We start from the raw sequence: 27,314 nt of genomic DNA, 5'->3' as shown, positions 1-27,314 counted from the left end.
TTGTGTTTACCATACTAAATATCATTTTGGAATATATCACAGTCTCTCTTGCCTTTTATTTTCTTTGTTTTGTTTTTTTTCTGAAGCTAAAACTATCATTTTCAGATGTTATCACTCTTTATGCCTAAACACCATTCATGTTCTCACCAAAAAACTCACCTGTATGCAGTGAGCTTTGGGCGTAGTACCACAAAAGAAACAAAAATATCAAAATAAGTGGATTTTAATTTACCATAAAACCTCTAGTGAGCAATATCCTCTTCCATTTGAGAGATTAAATCTGAGATTTTTCTTCTTCTTCCCACTAATAGCATGTAAATTGCTCTTTACTATGAGCCATTGGAACATTGATTGCCATTCAAGATTGGACTCCAATAACGATAATTACTGTATACCCTCAGTGAGTAGTAATTTAGTTATTCAGGCCTAAAACTGATAATTACTAATTTCAGATATTTTGTTTAGCTGTTTGTTCTAACAGTGTGCCTTCTAATATATTTAAAACATTGCTCACAGTAGCAAAGTTCAATAAGAATTAAATTCTTCCTTCCCTGGTGAATTTTTTGTTTGTTTTCTAAGATTGGTTTCTATTGTCTGAATGTGAAATTTCTAACTGTGTAATAGCTTAGTTTCCAGGAAATCTGATGTTTATTTAGCTATGAAATCAAAACCACAGAGACAATTCTATGTACTAAATAATATCACAGAGAAGTATTAGTTACCACTAGCATTTCAGAGAAAGTTATTGTGAGTTACAGCAAAATGATTGCTGAGCTTAGAAACTTCAGCATCACTCTCAGATCTACATTTTGGGTTTTTACTTTTTTTCCTTCACTCTTCAGCATTTTAAGAGGATGCTTCACAGGTAATAACTACAAGAACACATTTCAAACACAGTTTTTATGTGGGCTCTGTAAAATATATGCACACCATGAGTATAGTTTCAGTCAGACAATTTCTGTAGCCATTCAGTTAAACAAGGTAGCTCAGGACTTCCAGAAACAGAGGCAGTACTTCATGAGCATGAACATCCTACTCTATATTTACATGAAAGTTAATATGATAAAAATAAATATGGTGTGCACCTATACATCTTCCATGCAGAAGATCTGAAAATGAAGCAACCAGAACGGGAAACATTCTGGGTGGAGGGTAAAGCATAAACTGCTATGGGAACCTCATGTCGTTCTTGCAACCTGAATAATTCAGAAAATGCTTGGATCATGAGGAGGAAAAAAGTTTTGAAACGAGCCTCCCAAATCTAGTTACATGTGAGTTTTCTTGACAGATAAAATTATTAGCATTTACACAGCCCCAGACTGACTTTACAATTCACCCTCCATACTGGGCTACAGCCATTTAAGCTTGGCTGCCACTGCTTTTTGAATAAACATCATTTGAAATTTAGCTAAGCTGACAGCACTCAATTGCTTTACATTGCATTATGTCATAAAATCTTTCACCCAGTAACACTGACCAAACTGTAAAAAGTTCAATATTCTGAAAGAAATGTCTAACAATCTGCTGTATCTTGGCTATTGGTTGTGATGCTCATTTTTTCAGGTCTTCCACTTTATTTTCTGGTATTTTTTGTGATTTCTTTCATTTGTGATGCAGACTACAGAGAAAACTGACAGTAAAGTACTAGAACAGAAATCTTTTTTTCTTTTTATTATTTGTCATAATATTGAGATTTCCTTAAACTGTAATAGAAACAAAATTTTCACACATTTTAGAATTGCATCCAGAATTTTTAATTTTTAAGAAATTAATTCCTAGAGGATAAAAGCAGATTTCAAGGACAGAATATACACAGTATAAAAACGGTTTGAAAGGCACTTGGCTATTGTTTATTTGTGTGGCATTTTCAGTATGTAATGCCATGTAAAAAGGCTCATTAAGAAGTAACTTTCTTGAGATTAATTTCGATTTTGCCAGGTATACATTATTGAATAAATTAATGAAAATGAAATCAAGACCTTTCAGAGAAAAGAAAATACAATATAATAGAAAGTGAGGGAAAGCAGCAGCCTTGAGTTAATGCATAGTAAGGGAGAAAAGATCATGGAAACAAGATATACAATGAAGTGATTAGTGGTGGATGGTGTGATTTCTAAAAAAAATAGAAAAAAAATAAGTAAATTTCAAATTGGAAGAAAGACAACACAAAGGGAACCTTTTCTTGCAGCTATCTTTACTGCTCCATAATTTTACTGTGACAAATAGAAGAGAATGGGAATTCAGCCAGGAGAAGAAAAACGAGCAGTTGCAAAAAGCAAAGCCCTCTATGTTCATTAATTCAGAACCTTTGGTTCTTGTCCACTTTCAATACTTTCTTCCCATGACAACATGCTCACTTTATTATTATTATTAAAATTCCATTCAACATGTAGTCAATTTAATTTCATGGCCAGTAAAAATTTTTATCACTTCACAGCTCTTTGGAAATCACTAATGTCAAACTTTCTGCCCACAGAAATTGAGAGACTGATATCGTGTTACCTGCTGCACAGATTCAGCTTTGGAGAATGAATTTTAAACCCCTCAAAACCCCACAGTAGTGGAAGGGGTTTTTCACTGTTACAGCAGACAAGGTGATGGTGCCCTTTCTGATGCTCTGCTGCATGGGCTGGGTTGATGAGGGCAGACATGGGGAACATCTCTTGGAGGGAAACAGTACAGACTGTGAGCCTCTCATGTAGCACATTTAATAGGTTATCTCAAAATCTAAGGTTGCAAAAGTGAAGACATCTGTGGACCCTCTGGAGACAGCAGTCAGACACACTTCAACCTGGCTGAGCTGCTAATTTAAAACTCTCCATGGCCTGTTTCAGCAGACATCCAAGTGGCAGACCACTAGCTTTTGGCCTTCTGAGCTGCAGCTCTTGCATTCATTCTGGGTGTCTTGGGAGGGTCTGGTAGCTTCTGCTGATGTGCAGAGTGAACTTTCCTCATCCCAGGACCTGAAAAATTCTTTTCTGTGGTCTTTCTGTACTAACACACAACATTCTCTACCATAATGGTGGGAACCAGAGCTCCCACACAGCCTACCTGTAGTTTCCAAAGTACAGAACATGAGCCTGCAATAAGGTATTTCCACTGTAAAAGAAAAATGAATTTTGTTTCCTGATTATCACTGTAATAGACTCATTTTTTTATGTGTAACAGAATAGTGCAACATCATTTTTCCCACAGGGTAATAGAGATTTGGACAAGAATACTGCCTTACAAAAGCACCCTTCTTATTCAAATGTGCTTCTTTGTTATTAAGCAAATTGATAATAGATTGTGTAAATTTGTTCTCCTGAAAACCAGAAACATTTTTTATTTTCAACACTGTATATCAGCAACTAATTACATGTTAGATTTTAAAATACAGTAGATGAAAAATTTACTAATAAAAACACTACAAGACTGGAATGCAATAAGCAGCTATTTCCCCTTTACAGAAGAGTAGCCCAACTGAAGTCTGTAACACTACGGTCTTAAGAGAACTAATGTTTTTTCCCTAAGGTATTTTTTTTCTCAGTTTGATCTACAAGGAACTTTCCTCTATTTATTGAGCAAATCTTAATCTTGAGTTTCAGTTTAGTATGCTTAGATTATTTTAGAGACATATATTTTTGCAAGCATTCTTTCACATGCAATATATTAATAGGGAAAAAAATCTTCCCCAAAAGCTCTTTTGAGGATTTTTTTAATGTTAGAAAGGCAACATCCAATTCTAATTACAAAATTACTCCATAGGTGTCTCTTATGCTCCATTTTCTCTCCCCATTAATACATCTGAGGTACAGTAAATTCACAAATACAAGCCGCACTGAGTATAAGCCTCATCGCTGGGTGTTGGCAAACATTTTGTTTTTTGTCCATAAATAAACCGCACCCGAGTATAAGCCGCTCTGTCGTTCGCAGTGAGGACCCGCGTGCAACAAAGTTGCCAAATAGTAACAGAACGGCGGCAGGGCAGGGTTTACTGGTTCGGCTCGGGCTGTGCAGGCTCGGCCCACTCGGGGCTGCCGACGGGGCCAGGTGGCCCAGCCCGGCGCTGTCGCTCGGCGGGGCCACTTGGGGCCAGCCGCCGCCTCTGGGCTTGCTCGCCCTGGCCCGGCGCTGCCCTGTGGTGGCAGGCAGGGACGGAGCCCCCCCCGCTCCCGTGGCGGCGGAGGTGGGTGGGGATGGAGCACCCCGCCTCCTCCCCGAGCCACGGCGATGGCGGCACGGGGCTCCCCATCTCTCCCCCAGGCTGCGGCAGAGGAGGGAAGGAGAGAGCTCTCCCTCCTCTCTCCCCGCCTCCCGTGCTGCGTGCAAGGAGCCAGGCTTCACCCGCGGCGCAACAGAGTAGCAATTTGTAACAATTGTGAAATGCCGGCTTTTACTAGCAGGTGCTCGGCTCGGCACCCTGGCTGGCACTTCTGAGGTTGTAAATGTCATAAAATTATTCACATATTGGCCGCTCCTGAGTATAAGCCGCATTTCCGGTGTGGGAGCAAAATTTTACTCAAAATGGTGTGGCTTGTATTCGTGAAACTACTGTATATAATATGAGGGAAGAATTCTATTACCTTGATTTGTTTTCCATATTCTGTTTATAGAGTAGCAGCTACACAAACATTAAAAAAATCCTCATTATGCCTTCCATTTTGCTTTTAAAAATGAAATAATGAATGCATTATATTAAATGGTTTTGATAATTACAGTTTCTATTTTATGTTTATTTCAATTGTGATAAGCTCTACCTATCTTTGTCTTATGTTCAGAAAACAGTTCTCATTTATTTCATGTCTAGATGGCACTAAAATGCACAGATCCTGCTCAGAGTTTGCCTCACACATAAATGCACAGTTGTGGTCTGCACTAAAAACAAACTAGGCAGCAGCAGTTCATCTCAAAAACATTTCCTCCCCTGCCTTCCCTCCATTACTCACTATTTTGTATGTTTTCCCTTTTATTTTAACATTGGTTGCCAATTAGAATACTTAACCAGGCTACTGGAAAAATAACATCAAACTGCTTTTTAGGCCAAGGGTGTTCAGCCCTTTACCTACTCTTCCCAAGAAGGAAACTGCTGTTTTGGCAAGGACTTTTCATCCTTCATCTGGAGGCTGCCCAAGGTATGGATTAGTCACAGCATCTGTTGTTTTTGTGCAGTTAGTGGCTGATTATAGAACTGATTTTGACTGTTTTTCAGAAAAATTAAAGTCCTATAGTAGATAACATAAACCAGGTCTGCTCCCTTCCCAGAGCAGTACCACCCCAAATACCAACTGCATGGAAGATATTGTGGATGATACAATTCCTCCAAAGCCATCTTCCCCTGGCCCCTGGAACTTGCTATGATAGATAAAGTATCCTAGATACCAAGGTTGAGCCAAATTCCTTAAGAATTTTGTCACTCTCTAACACTTTGGAAGATAATTGGTTAGAATTTAGTTTGTGTAATTGGTCAGTTCGCCGTTAGAACTTCTCACTTAGATTGGCTGCTGTTCTTTGTATAAACTTTTATTGGCTGTAGTTTGAATCCTCCCTGAACTTGTAAATATGGCTGTCTGCCCTTTGTTCTGGGAGAACCTGCTTGATCACCCTTCACATGAAATAAAGGTTCTTGTGGAACTTGTCAAGTAAGGCCTCCAGTCTTTCTCTGCTGGCAAAACGTGAGCTTTTTGAGAGATAGCTAAATTATTTTAGCACTCTCTGGTCCTGGTAAATACCACCAGGGACCGAAAAGAAAGCCACAAGATACAACTGCTTTTTGCATTTCAGGACGTCTTTCACGAAAAGCTGTTGCCTCAAAATGCATCACACAATTCTTCTTGTCCCAGAACACAGATTAACTCCAGGTTGGTAGTTAATTTCTAATCTCATCTGATAAATAGAAGAAGGTGACTGACTTAGCTCTCCATTAAGAGTACTATGTGCTCTGTCACTTTATCTGGGGTTTCAGCAACTGTTAGTTGGGAGACTGGGATCTTGATGAGAAACACAGATCCCCACACTTAACAGCACCTGGGAAGATGGCGAAGGATAATTTCAGTCTTGATCAGGACTCTCACCTGCATATCACGGTATTAGTAGCTTCGAGGCACTTCTTTAGGATATAACTACTCCAGCCACTAAACTCACATAAAGGACTAGTGGCAGCACAACAAGCACCAGCTGTGTTAGTATGGTTCTAATGCGAGTGACATTATTGACCTGGGAGAGGAGCCCATGGCACAGTTCCCTGCCAGACCTGCTCTGAAGATGCAGAGAGGATTTGCCAGTTCTTCTCATTCCAGTCTGGATTAAACACGACATAGGCTGAAATAAACCAGCCAGTGCGGTTGGAGGCATGAAAAGGCAGAACTTCTCAGGAGAAAGAGGTCTAGAGGACTCACACACCTAATGGGATTCTGCAGCCACTGAGCAAAATAATTTCTGCATCAGATTTTGAAGTTACATCAGATGAATGCAGGCACCAACTTCCCACATGAAGCATTTTGGCCTCTCTGGGGATGACACAGGAGATTTCCCAGCTGTGAGCACAGAACTCCTGCATGAAGAGCTCCATTCATGCTCTGCTGTTGCAAGCACTCTGCGTAAGATGCAGTGCTTTGCTGCACATGCTGGTGCATTGGGACAGCACATGCAGGCACAGCCAGGCCCAATGTGCATCAGCTCTGCTTTCTTGTGTTGTTTGGAGGCTGTCCCTCATGCTCCTACCCCAAGTCAAAATCCAATAAAAGAATCCTCATCATAAGCCAGTAAAATAATAATAAAAATGAAACAGAAATAGCAATGCTTCTTGATATTTCCTACTGACTAACATAAGTATATGCCCTGGTTCCTGCCAAGCACATGGGCTACTGAAGATTCCATTCTGGGCTCTTTTGCTCATCCTCTGCATGGAAGAGGGATCCAAAGCACCAAGTGGAGAGGTCTGGGTTTCTTTCAGGAGCCCAGGTACCTAGGAGGTGTTGCAATGTCACATGCTGGAACATTTCTTCTATTCTAATATTTACAAGGAAAGAGGGAAGCTTTCACTGAAGACCTAAGCAACTGGCAATGGATAAAGCCCTTTTAGCCAGAATAAGAAAAAATAAGAAATTTAAAAGACCTCTGATCATTTAAATAAACTTTAGAGAATCGTTTGAAGACATCTGTTTTACTATTTCGCTTTAATGATGGGTGTGTGAACTCTGAAGAGAATTTAAAGTTTTCCCTACTGTTTTTAATCACTGGATATTGTATAGTCTTGCTTTTCAAGCCAAGGGCAACAGAAAGCCTCAGGAATATGTCAGTGCTTAGCAGGAGCTGATTCATGTTTGTTTCTGAAGGAGAAGGAAAGGGACACCAACTGCGAGTATTCCAGTAGAGCTGACTGAATGTGGTTTTGCTTCATGTTGTAAAACACTGGGAGCACGTATACAGATAATTACTACATCTCAACAAAGGAGTAGCAAATTCTTAAAGCACATTAATTTCATCATTTATGACCATTGAAGCAGATGTTTCCATTAGTTTTTCTCAGAGAAGAGTAAAAAGTATTAAAAATATTGTAGCTGTCACAAAAGCAGTACATCAGTAACACAGAGAAAATGCGATCACCACCAACCTGAATGATTCCTCCTAGAAATGAAACTGCTGCTGCAACTCCAATCCTCTGCATTTCAAATTCTGACAAACCCAAAATTCCTGAATTATTGCTTGCAGTGAAATTAGTTCTGACTGAAGGAACAAGACGCTCAACTGCATTGGCAGATATTAAGGAAGTTAAAGCGAAAGTTCCTGTAAAAAAAGCCACACATTAATCATCTATAGTTGGATATCTGTCTGTACTCATCACTTACGGTTTCTTTTTCAAAACAGCCATTATGAGTAAAAGTGCCATTTTGTACATTCCTGTCAACACAAGAACAATTTTTAAGGTAATTTTTCTATGTAACTCACATTTCTTCCCATAAAATACCATTTATACAGGCAAATTAAATGTAAATCCCTTTTTTAGCACATTCGTTAAGACAGGTTTACAAAAGAGATTCAAATACAACAATTTACAATTATTTCAAGTTATCAGAAATGCTTTTAACTCACCCTGGATGTGATCAAGCAGCTATTTGTCTGAGAATCCCAAGTGTTCACCATTCAGATTTCTAGGGCAATTAATTCACACTATATGTATAGTACCTAGCCCATTAAATAGTACCCAGCACTCTAATAAATTGAGGCAAATTATGAGAAAAACATTTATTTGCTGATCGAGGTAAAGCACATTTAATGACACAAAGATAAATGAGGATGACAATTCCACATTGAAAGAAACAAACATGCAGAGCTATTAGAGCATAAAAATATCTTGCTATGTCAGAGCAATGGCCCATCTCCCCCAGCACTCTGCCTCCAGCTGTGACAGTCAGAGGTGTTACCCAGGGAAAGCACACAAGCCTGGCCATTTTCTGTGGGCCATTGCCCTTACTGCCAGCATCCACAGCTGCTGTGTTAGAGAAGCACTTCCTTAGCTGGCCTTTTTTGATTTTGTGTGTGGACTAGCATTCATGGATTTGTTAAAGGTTTGTCTGAACTTGCTTGTAATTTCTCCTTCCACAATGTCCTCTGAGAACAGGTTGTGGAAGTCCAGTCTGCTGTACTCTTTTCTTTAATCTATACTTTAAAACTCTTTTAAAGCAATTTCTCTCTGAACTCACCTTTTTTTTTTCTACTGCTGCAGGACCTGGTGAACACAGTCCTGCCCTCAGAATAAAGCTCACAGCATGAATTCCTCAGGAACCCACCAGGGGTACCACCACCCTAAAAAATTACCATGACGTCCAGCCTTCTGCTTCATATCTTTCAACCTGCTAATATTTAATAAAAGGACTTTTCTTCTATCACAAGGACAACTGAGTTTCTTTAGTAATCTTTGGTGTGGAACCTTATCAGTAGCTGTTTGAGCATTCTGATATCTTGTATTCAAAGTATATCCCTCCTCCATGCACTTGTTGACATTCATACAGTAGCCTAGAAGGTAGCAAGGTAGGATTTTCCTTTACAGAAGTCACATTAACTCCTTTCCAACAGGGCCTAATTACACTTTTTATTTTCCCATCCCTGGAAGTGTTCAAGGCCAGGTTGGATGGGGCTCTGAGTAACTTGACCTAGTGGAAGGTGTCCCTGACCATGGCAGAGGGGCTGGAACTAGAATGTCTTCAAGGTTCCTTCCAAACCTGGCCATTCTATGGCTGTAAGATGTTTGCACAAAATTCTATTTGAAAACAGTTTACCTGAAATTCTATCTTAAATCAAAGACTTGTATGTGTTATTTGTGGCAGATAAAGCTGTCTCAGAGGATGGCTCAAAATCAATTATGTTAATAAAAGTCAAGAAAAAGGTGTATGTGTTTGTTGCTCAGGTGACAGAAGAGGCATTTCAAGGGAATAAAGTTAACAGAACATGGCCATTGATGGATTTTCTATTTCATATTAACATGACTGCTTTCACTAGCAAAGAACACTTCTACAGCCTGTGTACATATGGAAGGCATCATAGACCTTACAGAAAATTCTGGAAAGTGAAGAGATTGTCCCCAATGTCCATAAGGAATTATGGAGCATTTGAGGCAGGCAGTATAGCTCTCAGCTATGCACCAAGATGCCTTAATTGAGGCTGGGGAAAGAAGTGCATGAGGCCTTCCTTCTGAAAGATCAACAATATATGTCACTCAGATTTATTAATTTTTTAAAAATCCATGTGTGAAATAAAACCCTTTTTTTTTTTTTTTTTAAATGAGATTAATAGAATTATAAATGGAAGATGTTTTCACACCAAGGATCATGTAGAAATCTGCAGACACGAAGCTGTGGAACTCAGCAAGTCCTTCTCTGAACAGTATTCTAGTATTCTCTCCCAAAGATAAAACATCAGCTTGTACTTACCTATTTTATCATCTGTTTTCATTACTAGAACTTATGTCAGCCAGATGCTTACTCATCTTTCCTACATATGATGGATTCTTGTTTTCTTAGTAATCTTACACCAACAAACTTCTGACAATACACTTCTAAATATTTTAGTTTTGAAACAGCTTTTTAATATAGGCTAAAGTTTTAAGCTATCTGTATTCAAGAGTAAAATTTATTTTCCAGATTCTAAATTTCCATCTTGTTTTGGAATGCTTCCCTTTTAACATGAGTTGAGTACAGTCTCTTACTCATTGCAACATTAGGACAATAACACATCCACAGATCCTTTTTGGACATCAAAAGGCTCAAATACTTTCTGTGCATCTAGGGAAAACAATTATAGCTGTTCAGAATTTTATTTTTTTATGATGTAACTGAATATTTTTTATCAAAAAGGGTGCTCAAAATGTATTGCTAACTTCTTAGTAGAACATTGCATACACTTGTGCAATCAGACTCTGCAGAGTTCATTTTGGGTACAATTGCCCAGAACCATCTTTTCTCCTTTCAGAAGATTTTCTCCTCTTCAAGCAAGTGATACTTCCTCCCTGCTTAAATGTTCTGACAGCCACAGGGGCTGCTTCTCTTTACCCAGCCATGCTGTGTGTTGCTATTCTTCCTTCTTGCAAACTTCGGGGACCATCAAGTGCCCACTTCTGCACAGCAAAGAATTTGTGGTTCAATATAATGTGCATTATTTCCAGCTGCCCTCTATAATTTGATTTCTTTGGGCTCACAAGCAGAGCATTCATCAAACTATGAGGAGCACAAAGCCATTCTTCAGCTGCTGAGGGTAAACAAGTAACTCATAACTACCAAAGTAGCCAGGCAGCATTTTTCACTATCTACCCAAATACTCTGCAAGATGACAAGAGTCCTTCTTGGGAGAGTCTCCAGCTTCAGTACAATACTAGGTGTTGGGCTCAGAAGGTCGTTTTTGTTTTTCTTGTCCTGAGAAACGCAGGATTTGTGTTTTAGACAGGTGAGAAGTAATGTGTGTTTTCAATGGTTTAAGAGGCAGTCAAACCTTTTTCATTTCCATTTATACGCATCTTGTTGGCAGAGACCTTTGTTAAACTCTTAGCCTGAAGTAGATTTCTAAAGCAGAGTTCAATACAAAAGCTCTAACTAAATTACATTTACAAAGGAAGCGTCAGTGCAATATTTAATTATAATGGTAGGAGTAGCTCTAATGTAGTCTTAATGAGGCTCTTTAAAGTACTTAAACTGACAAAAGTAGTTGTAAAGAGAAGCACAAAACCATCTTATTTCTGTTTAATCATAAATAATTTTCCTTCCATTGACCTTTAAACAAGAATAAATTTCAGTATCCAGTTCCCTATTTTTGAAAATGGCTTTAGCAAACAGACACTTACCTGTTGCAACATGACGTCCCATTCCAAATATGGCATAAATAATGACAGGGAAGAAAGATCCATATAAACCAAAAACTGGATGGACTGAAGACAGAACAGCAAAGGCCAGCCCTACAGAAAGTTAAAGAGAGTTACTTCGCTGTATGAAGATAAAATTGTTCGGTTTGCTTTGTTGTTTTTATTTTTATGAGGAAATGCCTACAATTTTATTAAGAGCAAGAAAAATCTCACCTTCATTTATTAAAGCTAGAGTGTAAGTGAACTACTCTACAATAAGGATCAGAAATAACTGTTTTAAATTTCATCATCAAAATCGACATATCCTTCCATGTTTCCAAGCTGTCTCCATCAGTGGTTCCAAGCCCCTTTTATAGCCAGGCCTCACAGGAGGAGGTAGCATTGTTTCACCCCCACCCTCACAAACATGGGTTTGAGACTGCCAGGTCTCCAGGCAGTGGCATGGTTATTGCCTACAAATAATTCCAAACCTGTAATTTTGGTTTGGATGGAGCCCCTTCAGTCTGCTTTCTTCTAATTTCTTAAACAATAAAATATTCCGGAGTACATCCTCTTTAGGTGCCTGGGGTTTTTAAGCCTTTAGATATGAACATTTCTTTCATCATGCAAAGCTGTCATTTCAGAAACAGAATGTATTTGACTTTCATGTTGAGGTGGAGAATTAATGGAATTGGTTTAGGTTTACCAATTACCTTCATTGCTTGGCCATAGAGGACAGTATCCATCCTTTCCTTAGAAAGTCTTGGACAGGAACTTATCTTTCAACAGATAAATTCCTGCAAAGCAGCAGATTCAGTTGCTTTTCAACTTGAGATATCTAAGACAGCAAGTCAAGACTGCACTGGCTTCTTGCAAGTCATCAGAAGGAGAACACAGCCCAGAAGTTCAGATCAGCAGGCTCTATGGCTGTTTCACAACTCTTAGGACTGGAAACTGAGAGTAGAAGAACCTGCCTTGCACAGTTGCTCCATAAATTCTGGTGAATAGCTCATCCTGCAGTCTGGAAGAAAGGAATGGCCAGTGTAGCACACAAGAAGCCTTTCTGAGGTCCATCTTCAGCCTGAGTGTATTCCCAAGCCTGGGGCAGACCTGTGTGCACTGGGACAATGACCACATGTGCTCTGTGACAGAGGGGATTCACATCTGTGGAATGGAGTTGCCTCTGTGCACATGTGAAATCCCCAAAGAAAACCAAACCTGTAGGATTATTGTTCTCTCTGAGCTTCCCTAACTGCTCCAAAAGTCATTCTTTACCTGAAATGTTGGTGTTGTGGGGCTTTGATAATATGGACAGTGCCAAAGAGTGTGTTTATGGGCTTTCAGAAGCAACTCTGAACATTTTTATTCAAAATATCCTTCCTAAATTTTCACTTAAGTCTGTAACAAAAGTGCCGGAAGTGCGGCTTATAATCAGGTGCGGTTTGTAATCGTGAAATTACTGTAATCTGTTCTTAGAAAAACCTCACAGTGAAGATTTTGCTGAGATAAATCCTACATGGATCATTTTCATCCACATTGTGCTCAACAAAGTAGCACTATCAACTATAACTTGGAGAAGAGATATTTTAAAATGTATTTTGTTTTAAACTTCTTTTAAATAGAAATGGATTTGGTTGCCATTCAGCCCTGTAGTTAGTGCATTTACAGATAGTCACTTCTGCATTTTTTTCTTAGCACAGCATTACCATCAACCAGAAAGCTTTTTGAAATTGTAGAGCAACTTCCACGTTCACATGGTCAATAGAGGTAAAAGAAGATTCTGACCCAAGAGCAACACAAAAGGGTGTGCCTGAAGAGAATAAAACACCACAGAAGAGAACTACATGACCTTATCCAGACAAAATTGAGCATGGAGGAAGGGGCAGAAATAGAGAATAGGAGAAAAAAGTTCTTAAAGTTTGTTTAACACTGGAAAACTCTTCCATTATTACCCTTTTATGGAAAAAAACAAAAGGAAACAAAAAAATTGGAATTAATTTACTAGTCGAATATTACTCACACAGATATTCCAGCCTTGCAATTAAAGATTTATGCTAGGCTAATTTATTTTGCTCTCCAAAAAGTAAAGGAATCAGAAAGATCAGTATAATTTCAGTCCCATTTTAATTATAACAACATAATTGAAATGAAGTGACCTGTCTGTGTGGGCAAGCATAAGGGAAATACAAAAGCTTCAGTACTGCATGCTGAGCCAGATATGTACTTTAGAAGGTTTTTGGGAAGAGCCTGTTAATCCTGGTCATGGTTATTAATCCAGATGATCTACTGCTAAATATCCCTTGTTTACAGGAAGATAATCTGAACTTAAATTCAGTCCTTGTTTGTCTCCATTTCATGCCTAGACTTTTCACATTATTTTGTATTAAGTTTCTAGAAGCAGTGTGTCATTTTTTTAATGGTGAGGTCATGGCAATCAGGACAGAGTTAAAATTACCTTTGACTTGAGTCCTGGCTCTGTTTGTTAGGTTTTTTACTCCCATTACTAAAGCATGGCACTTACTGAAGTGTGTGAGAACAGAGAGGCATTATAAAATAGAATCAGTAAAAACTAGGCATAAAATGTTCTAAAGGTTCAAATACTTTTCAAGATGCAATCAGTAGTATATTTAAGCTTATTTCATTAATTTTCATATTAAGCTTCATTGGAATTAATTCTGTTAGCTCAAGAACTTTCCTGTCAAAAGACAGGAAACGTTATTTTCTTTTTTTATTCCAAATTGTAATACTTGAAAGAAATAGATCATAAAGTAAGGATCTCACATAATCTTCACTGGTGATATGGAGAAGCCCCCATGGCAGTGACATTAAGGTTTTCATAAAAGAATATGAATTCCATGAAAAGAAATGCAAACAAATATTGAACAGTAAGTTCGGATACAGTACATTAATACTGTTTGTTTTAACTACCTCCTTATCATAAGATAACATTGTGGAACACACTTGCAATGCAAACCATGACCTGTGGCTAGCACCAGGAGTTTAACAATCCTGTGGCACACCATGCTGAAAAGCCAGAGATGTGCTTGGTGTCAAATATAAGTAACTGCAAAATAACAAGACTGACAGAAAGAGAAACAAGGCTATCTCCCACCACAGGAGAAAGGTTTCAGTTTAAGTTGGAAGTTTCTACTAATTAGATTAGTGCCAAAACTACAGCAATAAAAAAATATTTTCCATAGGAAGAGCTATGAATCATCAGGGTACAGTCAACTAGTTAACAATTTTCTGCATCTGGAAATGGGCTCATGATACATACATCTGTTCTGAGGAAAACTCCACTATGTCTTTTGGAAATACCAGGTGAAAAACAGAAATTAAATGAAGAAGCAGGAAAAGTCTTAGGCCAATAATTAATTCGAGGACTATAATTTAGTATTTACTGTAAAAACTATTTTAAATTTTTTTCTGGTAGAGAGTATTTCCAAATAACTTTCTGTAATTGTAACCTTTCACTCTTAAGTGTGACTATACTAAGATGGTCAGACCTCAGGTTTATGAAATTACATAAATGACACTAATTCACCTTATCCCACTCAAAAATTCTGTCTGCAGTTGTGGTAACTCTCTGATGCTTTAGAAAAATACAATTTCTCTGTTTGCTCATAAAGCTCTATTATGTAGTAAGAAAGATGATTTTTGAGGATGCCCTAAAATGTAGAATTGACACATATTTATATATATATTAATCAATACTTCTTGGAGAACTAACAAATCAGATAACCAATGACTCATATCCCAGGCTTTAATTTCTAATTCCAAGATAGCTAACTTCTATTGAAGAAAAAAACAATTTTTTTCCACCACAGGAAAAAGATTAATATTATATGCCATAACAGTTTTCCTACACAAACCTACAATTCTGGAGAGTTCTTTGACAACAACGTCATAAAAGCTCTTAATACAAAATGACCCTTTGTAAATACTATCATTAACCTCCAAAAACTGGGAAGCTCAATATCAGTTCCCTCAGTGCGCATTTATCTCACACATGCAAGACCTCTGTTACTGAATGGCCCCATTTGCTGAGGCTACATAAGTGGATTGTACCTCATTTCTTACTTATCTGGTGACAAAGTACCAAGAACTTAAAATCATTCATTGGCTGTTCTGTCATTCAAAGCCTGAGGCAAATGAAGAATGTAAAGACAAAATGGAAGGACAGATGCTCAAAAATGAACCATAAATCTTTCAGACACCACACAACGTTGATTTGGCAATGCCCCTGTCTTTTGAAGGATCCTTCAGTGCAGTTAAGCACCTCAGCTGTGTTGGCCACAGCACCTGAATTCGCACTATTTCACTGATTCTGAAATGCAGCTCTCTCAATGTACCATCTGACAACCACATCAAAGATAGATTTGAGAAAACACTGCTTTATTTTGCCACTTTACAGATCTCCAGGTACTGACATTTGTATCTTAATGTTCAGAAAGAAAATATGCAAGCATTATGGTACAAGAAACAAGTGGATGGCATGACCTGCTTATGATTTCATTATTCAAGACAGCTTGACCCTTCTGTATGTAATAGAGTTTAGATACATACAAAACAGAACATTAAAAAAAATTCTAGTGTTTTCTTTTCTCTTAATAGAGCTCCTCAATAAAAGCTATCCATATTGATAGACAATTTGAGATGAAACATTAAGACTCCTTTAGGATGAATTTGACACAATGTCTGAACACCACAAAGATTTTACAAACTGTTTCACAGTGAGTTCTGTGAGCTATTATCGACTACTCAACCATAATATCAGAAGAATTTGGCCACTTCCAGAATCAAAGTATTTTGAAAGTGGATTTTAGGTAAATTTCTCTGTATTTCATAAGAATAAACAGAGAATGAAGCCTTCAGAACTTTGTGGGAGCAGGTAACTATGAGGTAATCTTTTGAGAAGCATCAAAGCTGTAGAGAAACAAAAATCTGTTGAGTCATTACAGGTCCTAACCCAGATGAGCTGGACTTTCTGAAATCCTTGGAAAGGGCATCCATTTTGGCAAACCAGTGGCCAAGGATCTGAACACTAACAGCTTTCTGATCTGGAAGATTATATGTGGGGCCATTTCTTCCTGGAAGAATTAACATTTCCTGGGTTTCTCAGTCTCTGTCCATGGTGCTCAGGCACCCCAAGGCACAGGGATCCACCCAGCCCATCTGCTCATACAACATACAAACACCAGAGTGCACCTGGACAGGAGCCCCAGGGGAGTCAGAGGTCATCCAGAAGCTGAATTCACATTTCTAGCAGTCTGTTAGACAGGTCTGTATTAGCACATGTGCAACTTGGAAGAATTTTTGTAGACATTAGAAAAAAAGTAATATTGCATGCACAGCAGCCTAAGTGCTTTGCTCCTCCACTGGAAAGTTGTAAAGTGTGAAACATTGCCCCATATTTACTCACTAACATATTAAATTTCATATTCAGCTTACATCATTATTCTTTGCATGGAAGAACTATAACAGAGTTCAACTGGATACTCTCTTACACAAATCATGAACTACATGGATTCTCCAACACATCCTGGAGGAGTTTTTCTGGCTCTGTTTCCAAATGTGCCTATTCAATTTCATCTGCACATGTTATTTGTAAGCCAGATGTGTATTTACAAGGCAGCTTTACCCCTTAATAAAATTATTAGCTCCAGTTAGTCAGCTCAGAGTATATTTATGTCTACATTTATGATCAGAGTATGAAATAAACCCCTGGTAACTATCACCCTTGAGAAGACACAGCTGGGGTTCCTCCATGAAAAGCTAAGAAAAAAAAAATTATATAAGTTTTTGGCATCATGCCTTCCAAAACACTGGGCACCAGTTCTGGAATGTAGGAAGGCAGTATAGTTAATTTTTTTAAATGTCAAGGTCTCCAGCCAGTGTTAAGGAATTAGTTGTTCAGCAATAAATCCAGCTCCAGATTAAATTAACTTTAATTAAAACATACAAACCACACCAAGACTCAGTGAGTTATTATTGGGCTTGAAGAACGAAAAAGAAAAGAAGTTGGCAGAAATAACAATACTGATTTCATCAGATGCCATCTACATATTTAACTTTTAGAGGAAATATGTCTCAAGGGCCCTCCACCCTCCAAAAAAACAGCCCACCAAAATCCACTTGGGCCAAAGCATTTCTTGTTCATGATAGGTCATAGGAAAGGCAGCAAATACATAATACCACATATAAATTCTACATGAACTAGCTGCCTACAAAAAATATTTTTTAAAAACTACAAACACTGACATCATTGTAATCTGATAAGTTTGAAAGTCCAAGTCTTATACTCTCATGCTTCCAATGGGCAGCTAGTGAGTACACATGCAATGTAATACACAGAAAATGTCTATGATTCCACAAACTTAGCAAGAAAAGACTAATCAGAAATAGAGTGGCAGTGCTTTAATTTTGAAACTCTCACACATTTGTCTTAACTCTTTCATATATATACAGAAGTTCAAAACTTCACCTTTTTCAAAAGAGAGCATAAAATTGAAAGGGAGCATAAAATTGTGAAGACCCTCCTTGTGGTCTGCTCCCCCTCATGACAGCCAAACACAATTGTTTGTAATTTAGCACATCCATGAATGGAATTATGTGATAAGGAGATCCATCTTCTGAACACAATATTTAAATACAATATTTTTAGAACTACTTCCAGTTTTAAATCTAAACATATTCATGTTGCTTTATTTTCACTTCTCCATGTGCTGCATCTGTCTTTTAATTTAAAAACCTTTCCTGATAAGGAACAAACCTTCTCATGTTTTAATTAACCTGTCTGAGCCATTTAAGTTTTCTCCCAAATATAATCTTTGTTTTTCTGCTGCTTCTTCTAGCCTTTTCTTCTACTGAGATCATCTTCCATGAGCAGAGGCAAAAAAATGACAGACTGTATTTGTGATAAAATGCACTGCCAGTTGTCATCGGTTTCTTTGCACCTCCTAACTCACACAGCGGCCTATTTTTTTTCCAAATAGGCTAATTATTTTCCCACACATCATTAAAACCACCTCTACCTGAGAGTAGCAGATTTGTCTTTAGAATCCATGCATGAATCTGAAGCAAAACCCACCAGCTGTCCTAGAGCCTTGCTTCAGAATTGCGTAGCTGAATCAAGCACTGTCGTCCTTTATCGCTCTACATTATTATTATTATTACTAAAGACAAATACAACTCTTAATCTAGCATCTGGTCCAGTCCCTCGTCTGCTATACAGACTTGTAACTGGGGTAAAACACGCTATTCACTATCAATCACAGAATATAATTCCAAATTTGACAGAATCATCTAGGGTACGTGTTACCAGATATGCAATCACACTTGCCTAACTTTTCAGAGTCCTGAGATGGCAGTTCCCATCTCAGCCTTCAATCTCAATGTGTTTCATTTCTCTGTTTGATATCAGTTATATATCCATATTCTTGACCATTTCCCACATGGCAAAGTCATCATCCTTCAGGAAACTGAGTCAAAGTTCTAATTTTGCACTGAGGCGTCCATTCAGACCAAATCCTTCAGCAGAAAGTACCATGCCTTTGTTTTTTATTCATTTTTTAAAGGTCAAAAAAGTTCTTGTAGGTTTGGGGTATCTTGGAAGGGTTTAACTCAGTTGCAGTTTTAGACATTCATATCAGTAGCAAACTACTGAAACCTGAATTCTTTGCACCATAAACTCTCAATGTAATATTGCATAAGTAATTTCTCTGTTTCAAGCAAAAATATTTTGTGTGTCTTATTTCCCTACCCATACACTTTTCTATTACTGGACAGCTCTAAATTATAATGAAAAGTGCAGGGTATAAGTACTAGCATCACCCAGAAAATTTTTTAAAAAATAATAATTAAATTGGACATTTGCATAAGCAGTCTGCTGCATATATTTGCATAAGGAGTCTGTCTGGTCATTAATAGCTTGAAGATAAGGTTTATAATTACCAAAACCTCACAAAAGATCTTGGAAAAAGCCTGAGAGAAGAGTTAGCATTGTCTGAAATTAGGTACCTAGATTAGGAATTTACATACAGAAAGAGTAAGGCAACTTCAGGTGTTATGCAGAGCACTTAATTTTCACAGCATGTCATGACCAAAATGCTTCAGACATATTTGGGTCCCCTACCTGTATAGAGAACATAATTAAATTACATACACTAAAATACATATTCAAGCAGACTAACTTGGGTAATAATTCCTCTGGCAATGAACTCAGCTGCATGATAGAGGGTCTGTTTTATAAACAGTTTCTGACAAAATTTGACTTATTTCTGTTGTATTCAGGGACATTCAGGGAAGCTTACTGATGGGTCATGCTACTAGCTACATGGCTTCTATATGCCAGCCTTTAAAAAAAAACCAGCAAAACAAACAAACAAACAAAAAACCGCACAAACCCCACATTCTAAATAGCTAAGTACTGAGATATAACTACCAACAAATATACATTGCAAAATTTAAACCCTGAGGCAAAAAGCTGTTTGTTTGAAAAGACAAGACTGAATGAAGTGGATTAATGGTAGATGGATCAAGAGCTTGATAATGAATAAATAATGTCAGGAAAGATCACCTATGAAAGGCCTTGAAAGTAAAGATGAATCATTTTCTTGGTGCAATAAAAGTTACCACTGTGAAACCAGCTAAGCAGCTGCATTCTGAAGAGATATGATGGGACTATAGCACATATTCAGAAGGCTACAGAAAAAAACATGATGACAGTTTTATGAGATTTAGCTACATGGAAAGACTGCATCATAATGCATCTTAATTTTATCATGTAAGGAAACCAAGAAAAATTCAGACCCAGGTTGGTCAAAGTATTATTCTTCTATGAGTATGGAGTGACCATGTCACACAAGGAAACCACAAAAAATTCTATTGTGACCGGTCAACAGATGAACTACAGAAAAGAAAACAGCCACATCTGTCCTTACCCATGAACTGTTAAACATTAACTGCTTATTACACACTGTATCATGAAAAAGACACCTCAACTTTGATGTCTGCCTCATCAGTGTTATACACCTGAGCCCATCCCCTGTTACACTCAGAGGAAAATTTATTAATATAATTGATCAACCTTAACAAAGCAGATGGTTAGATTAATTCAGATGAATCATGCCTGTGGTGGGTTGATTCTAGCCAGCAGTTAAGTACCCAACCAGCCACTCACTCCTCCTCAAAGGATGAGGGAGAGAATCAGAAAAGCAGAAGTGAGAAATCTTGTCAGTAGGATAGACAACTTAATAACTGAATGAAAGAAAAGAAAAAAAAGTGATGTAAACTCAGTCATTCACCACCTCTCACAAGCACAGAATCACAGAATAACTGAGTTGGAAGGGATCTAAAAAGATCAAGTCCAACTCCTGTCCCTGCCCAGAACACCCCAAGTCACAACATGTGCTTGAGAGCATTGTCCAAACACTTGATCTCTGTCAGGCTGGTGCTGTGAGCACTTCCCTGGGGAGCTGTTCCAGTGCCCAAACACCCTCTGGGTGAAGAACTTTTTCCTGATATCCAGCCTCAACCCTCCCAACTCAGTTTCCTCGAGTCCTGTCACCGGTCACCAGAAAGGAGAGATCAGCACCTGCCTCTCCACCTCCCTCACGAGCATGTTGACGTTTTTCCCCTTAGTCTCCTCCAGGCTGAACAAACTGACCTCTGTTGTTCCTCATTTACCTTCCCCTCAAGACCCTTCATCATCCTTGTTACCCTCCTTTGGATGCTCTCAAATAACTTAATGTTCATTAACTCTTACCAACTAAGTCTTCATTGACCAGTAAAGAACACAAGAGCAGCTTGCTGAGAGCTACTTACCCGCACAGCAGACCCTTTGTTTTATGAAGCATGATTTCAATTAGGAAAAGAAAAAGGTTAGGCACTTATGAGACATCTACATGGATCTAGTAATTGATGGATCTAGTAATTGAATTTGTTTGTAAGGATGAGAATTAAATGGAAAGAAGACTCTTCATAGAATGACTGTTGATGGAGTATTAAGTTTTAAAGGGAAAGGGAAAAGAGCAGTGAGTGCTAATCCAACAAGAAAATTAGGGATTTAGTTTGTAATTTAGAGACATCTTGCTCTGGTCTATCAGTAACAGAGTTTTGAGAAATTTTTGAGACAAATTATGTAGTGATTACCAAAACATAAAAGCTCAAATTTCTTAACTACCTATTACATACATAGCAAACTTCAGGATAGCATGATTTTAGATGTTCATTTTAGATTCCAGATTGTTTTTTCAACCTTAGGTGTCAAAGTAAGAATAAGAATTCTATGTTAAAATTATTAAATTACATTTTGAACTAATATTAAATACCTGGAACTGATGAAGCCTGATTTCCTTTACTGGTTTTGACTTGTGGCAGACTGACTTTGCAGTCTGAGACTGTCCAGCAAGCCCAGCTAGACCTTTGCACCAATTGCTGTATTTGAAAGGGCTTTTTTTTGTTACTACTTGTAGGGCCTTTTTCCTACATGATATTTTCATAAAATCTTTAGAAATATAATTATCTTTGACTTTCTTTCTCCACATTCTGTAGAAGTAGATAAAGGATAAAAACTTGAGGATACATGAAGAGACAATACAAGTGCTCTCTCAATAGGTAAAGAGCATTGAATTTTGGGGCTCTCGAATTAACATTTATCTACTATTTTTAGCAGACAATTAAACAACTATAGGAACATTTTCAGAATGTCTGCTTGGTTTCAGCAATGACTCTTTCATCACAAATGCCCAGCAGCACATCATGATAATCCCATGCCCTTACTTTCCATCTTGCTACACTCCTCAGTCTCCTCTTTCCCAGCCTAGTTTTGTTGCTTTCACTACGACACAGTAAGGACAGTGACTTCCATCTTTTCTTCCTTTCTATACAAAGAGAAACTATCAATTTTATCTAAAATTTAGATTAGAAGCTGGAACACAAACACCAGATCAGAGCAGTTGCCAACCTGATTAGTGTGAATATGACCAATGCCAGATGAGTAAGAAATCCCACAGAAGGCAATTGTGAAAAACACAGCTCAGTTAGAAGACCTTTCTTAATTATTCTCGAGCTACTGGACTGCTCTCCACCCTGGAGTTTGCAGCTCTCATCACTTAGAAAACTGTTGCATACAAATACATCTGTGCATTTCTCCAAATCCTTCCATAACTCAGGTTTATTTCCTTATATTTGAATTTGCTTAAACCTGTTGCTGAGGTCAACACTATGCTCAACAAGTCAATTATCACCTTTTTTCCCTACTATTATTAGCATTTCTGCCTTGCATTGCATTACAAAATTTCTTGGTTTATCTTGTGGCTGGAAGAAAACAGTCCCAATAGGACCTTTCCAAACCTGGAGTTTTTTGCTTTGTGCTATATGAAAAATGGAACTTCTTTTCATGCATAAGTCTTCCTGTGAAAACATTAGGATAGTTCTGGAATGCTTACAACACTAGGGAAAGAGCTTATATTTGCATTGAAATTAAAGCACCACCAACATGATGAAATGCTTTTGTGTCTAACTGTCTTCCTATTTCATCCCCTAAAATCATTCCAAAATCTTGAGAGCAGTAAGCAGAGGAAAAAAAACAAATTAAGAGTTTCAAAGTATTTTTTTTTAAGCAGCATAAAATAAGGATGATTATTTTTTCCAAAGTATTTAAAATAATCTTGAAAACACAAACCTGTATTTTCTGTTTTTACTGAGTCTTCTTAAATTTATCTGTTACCGTAAACAACTTATTGGTACAAGAGTCAAACATGAAAATCCTGGCTAAAACTACCAACACTGCAGAAATGCTGTTTAACATAGAATTTTTCAATTTGAGCATAAATTTCAACATAGTGCTATTAGCAGCATTTTAATTAAATTGTTGTATACACACATACCAGTGAAATTAGATACTTTTCAGAGTTATGGTTTTCAGGTTCTTAAATCATGCCAATGCAGATGTTCCCAATTACTTTAAAAGCACAAATACTTACACAAATCAGTTGTTTCCAGTTCCAGCATAATTCAATTACAGGAGTGTTTAGAATGTAACAGCATGAATGATAGTTAAGCATATTTAATATGGAAGAGAGTTAGGAAACAATAGATGTCATTCACATGAAGGAAGGAGTTAAAGTGCATCTGAGATAAGAAGCTTGGATTTGTCTGAGACCAATGTAAGATATTGTCCTAAGAAGGTGACACTATCAAAGAACACATCAAAAACTGACAAAAGCATTTATTTCTTTGTAGCAATCACTTTACTAAGCAAGATGACTGGAACTTAAAATTTCTGCAGGTCATTGTGCAGGGTTTGGGAAGCTTTTTCTTTTCCTTCCTTCCTTTTTTTTATCTTTTTTTTTTTTTAAAGCTGTATAATGGAGTATAGCTCCACCCCTACTTTGTATTGCCGCTAGAAAAGAGGTGTGGTAGGTAATGCAATACAGCATTCAATCAGCATACAAATTATGGATGCCACAGATCCTCTCCCTGGATAATGTCTCTGGCAGTAACACTCTTTGTGCTCAGAAAGTTGTGAATTTTTCCTGCTGTGCTTTGGAATATTACAGGTAACAGTATCATGCACATGTTTCTTCCAGAATAGCATATCTTATAGTGTGATTATCATTTAGTTGTATTTTATTTTCCATGTGAAATAGATGAAAAGGTGGTCATTTAACTAATAAAACACTGTATATTACCATATCCTGTATGAAGGGTTACTGCTCTCTCACCTTCCAAACTAAATGTTTGAAAAATTGTCAAATATATAGGATAAACAGAAAAGTTCCACAGAAATTAACTACAATATCACAATGTATTTCTATCCACATTCGCCCATCCACTCTATAAATGAGTTAAGACTATATATTTTTCCTTATAATTTTATTTACATTCAACCAACATTAGATATGACCAGACAAACTTAAAATATTAACCTGAAATGAGTTAACTGTACCTTGTGTCACCTGTTGGATGGCTAGCATCATCCCAGAAACAGCATCAGGAAGCAAATTTTCCTTCCAGTTGTAGGCAGGCACCCATTTCAAGATAGGCAACCTTCTCAAACACCAGGCTTTGATATCCTCCAAGCGAACAGCCTGGATCTTCCTCCAGACTGTGCTTCTTTTCCTTTTTGCCCCTGTCATCATTCCTACCCCACAAAAGCAGTGCCTCTGTCAGGAGAGCACACAGCTGAGGAATCAGCCTGATCTCTGTCAGTCTCCAGTTTTCTTCTGAGATTCTTTCAGTTCCAAACTACAGAGAAAAAAAAATAAAATGAACAGAAGCACTTAAGATTTCTGCAGCTGTTCTGTAACTATACTCAAGGAAAACACTTATTAAGTGCTTCAATCATATAAACAGCTACATTAAAGGCAAGAACCATCCACAACAAAGATCACATTTTCTGCTGTTTGCAAAAATTTGGTCTAGTCTCACGTTAGTTTGTGATTCTTTCCAGTAACTTCCCGCTTTATATCCCTGTAATGCTTGTGCTTTTGGCCTCATTCCAGTGGCAAAATGAGGTATTACTGGGTGTGTGTGTGATATAGGCTGGGCTATGCTAATCTGAGCTACAAGTGCCCAGCAGAGCAGGAATCTCCCTGCCAAGCTGCGAGAGCAGCCTTGCCTCTCCTGGGGGGAGCTTTTCTGGACGCGGGAGGAAGGCATTAAGACCTCAGTAAAGCTTGTGCTAGAAGGCTTGTCTTATTCCATCAGCATTCTGTCCTCTAAATGACAGTAAAAAACTTATTTATGTAGCAAATGCAGAACATCAGGTAGCAGTAAGTCCTACTGGAACATACACAAACTCTCTCTGTAGGCTGAAACCTCAAGAGTAACAAGCTCAAAGTGCAGCGAGAGACTCCAAGGTATCGGCTTCACATGGGCAGTGCCAAAAATTCCTGTGACAACCATTCTTGTTCAAAGCTAGTCCTTTCTGCTCTTGGCTGTCCCCTCAGCAAAGGCTCTCTCAGCACAGACAGTTCACCAAGTAACATTTGTTCTTGCAATAATGTCAGGCACCTTGTGTACGATACAAAGTGCTCAGACGCAAAGTGATAAGGGCATGGAAGAACTTTAAATGTTTGGGCATTTAAATGCCTTGACTGATATGGAGCAAGGACACAGTAAGCTTTTCTCTTTTTTTTCTGTATCTGTGGATGGCAAAGAAATTTAAGCGGAGATGCAAGATTCATCATATGGGTGAAGTGTCTTCCCAATCACTGTTCTGTAGTAAGCAATAAAAATAAATCTATTTTTTAAATATTTCCTTTTTCAATATAAATTAATTTACATTTTATTGTTTAGATTAAGGAAAAAAAACCCCAAAAAACTGAAGCATTTTCCATCCAAAACAGCTTTAGAAAAATGAGACTGCTTCCAAATGCAAGAGGTAGACTGGCACAAAGACAAATGCATCACTTCATTCTACTGAGTGACATTCAGTTATGTCCACAACTGTGTCCCATGCCATCGCAAAAGTAAAAAGAAAACAGAAAGAGAAGGAAAGAATTTCTTAGCCTGAGACAGACCCTTACTTTTAACCATTCCAGGCATACCTATTCTTTGGTCTGCCCACCTATTAACAGCACACACTTTTTAAAGATAGGTAATCTTACTTCTGTTCATTAGAATAAACCTCTAAGCATCAATTCTTTTTTTCTTTTCTTTTTGTGGTTGGTGTTTTTGGTTTCCTCTGTTTGGGTTTTTTTGTAATTTAAAAATGCAGTTCAGGGACTTCATAATTGAGGCATTTATGTCTGCCAAGTGTTTCACAACACAAATCTTTTCCTTCTTTCGATGGTCAGAAGTGGACAGGAATCCTCACAGCTACAGTGAAAGCTACTCAGCAGTCAGATGCTGCTTCATTTTGATGAAATGTTCAGTACCTCTAACTATATCAGTATTTACCATGAAATAAAAATCAAAATACATTTCTACACATAAATATGTGTGAACAAAAGCATACCCAAATATAGGTAATTGTGTAAAAGAGCCTAGCCTCTTTTTTTTTTAATCATTGTTTGCTAGAAGCTCTGAATATTCTGAAACAGGCAAAAAACCTGCATTAAGAAACCAAAGAACCATCACTAAACACACAAGAACAAATTCTCCATTTCTCAAAGTTCTTGCACCAAAATGGTGACAATGTTTGAAAAAGTCTGTAATTGAGGTTTTCCACCTCCTAATTGTATTCAGCTAAACTGGACAAGTTTTCATCCATCCCAGATTAGTATCTGAACACCTAGAAGTTCCATTATCAATGGACTTTTGTCCCCCACCACCACCAAGGGATGGTATCTCTCTGTGGGTGTGTGCATATACGAGTGCAAACACTCCACAGGGGCTGTAGGATTTTTGTAGAAACTTTGTTTTACCCCAGCAATTATTTTGATAAGTAAAAAACTGCATTATCCATAAATCTGATATGATTGATAACGTCATCACTATTGAAATACGTTCTTCATTTTAACTCTGAAATTAATAAATTCTCTTAGTTAGCTATGATACAAAGCAACATTTCAGTTACAAACCCCCAATGAAATCAACATTTTTAAGGGAAAACTGGTGCCTAGGTATGTATAACAAGCCTATACCTCACTACATAATATCACAGCCCTTGAATCATAAAGAAACATAAAAACCTCTCCACTTTCTTAGAACACTTCAGTATCCTAATGGAAATATGTTGTATCACACACATGATGTTCAAACTTTTTCCCATCAGGTGGTTTTCATTAGTTATAAATCTTTAATCTATACACTCCTAGACTATGCAGGCTTCTCACAGGTTGAATTGTAACACAATGTACCTGAGTTATCAGGACCATGAGATCCTCTCCTGCACTGAAACAAGTGAATAAAACTTCATTTTCTGGAACACCAAAGGATAAGTGTGTGAAATCTTAAGTTTTGTACATTTAAGTAAGTGTATTCACACACACGTTTGTAATATTTGATGGATCACAATTAGCTTTCTTGATAATCTCCTATAGGTAAAGCCTAT

At 37.6% G+C, this 27,314-nt stretch overlaps 1 protein-coding gene across 1 annotated transcript in view; it reads right to left on the bottom strand.

The window, feature by feature from the left end:
- The window catches only part of SLC26A7 (solute carrier family 26 member 7), a 69,025-nt gene extending 44,298 nt beyond the window's left edge, over positions 1-24,727 (bottom strand). Inside the window, exons 1-3 of the mRNA XM_033081882.1 lie at positions 24,264-24,727; positions 11,315-11,425; positions 7,595-7,767 (exon numbers count right to left, since the gene is read on the bottom strand). Of these exons, the coding sequence (XP_032937773.1) occupies positions 7,595-7,767; positions 11,315-11,425; positions 24,264-24,456 (477 nt within the window). The 5' untranslated portion in view covers positions 24,457-24,727. The remainder of the gene's footprint in view (positions 1-7,594; positions 7,768-11,314; positions 11,426-24,263) is intronic.
- Positions 24,728-27,314: the final 2,587 nt, after the last annotated feature.

Source organism: Catharus ustulatus, chromosome 1 (genome assembly GCF_009819885.2).
Source record: "Catharus ustulatus isolate bCatUst1 chromosome 1, bCatUst1.pri.v2, whole genome shotgun sequence".
NCBI classification, from domain to species: domain Eukaryota; kingdom Metazoa; phylum Chordata; class Aves; order Passeriformes; family Turdidae; genus Catharus; species Catharus ustulatus.
Note: the sequence above shows the minus strand (reverse complement) of the source record. Positions and strands in the feature narration are given on the sequence as shown.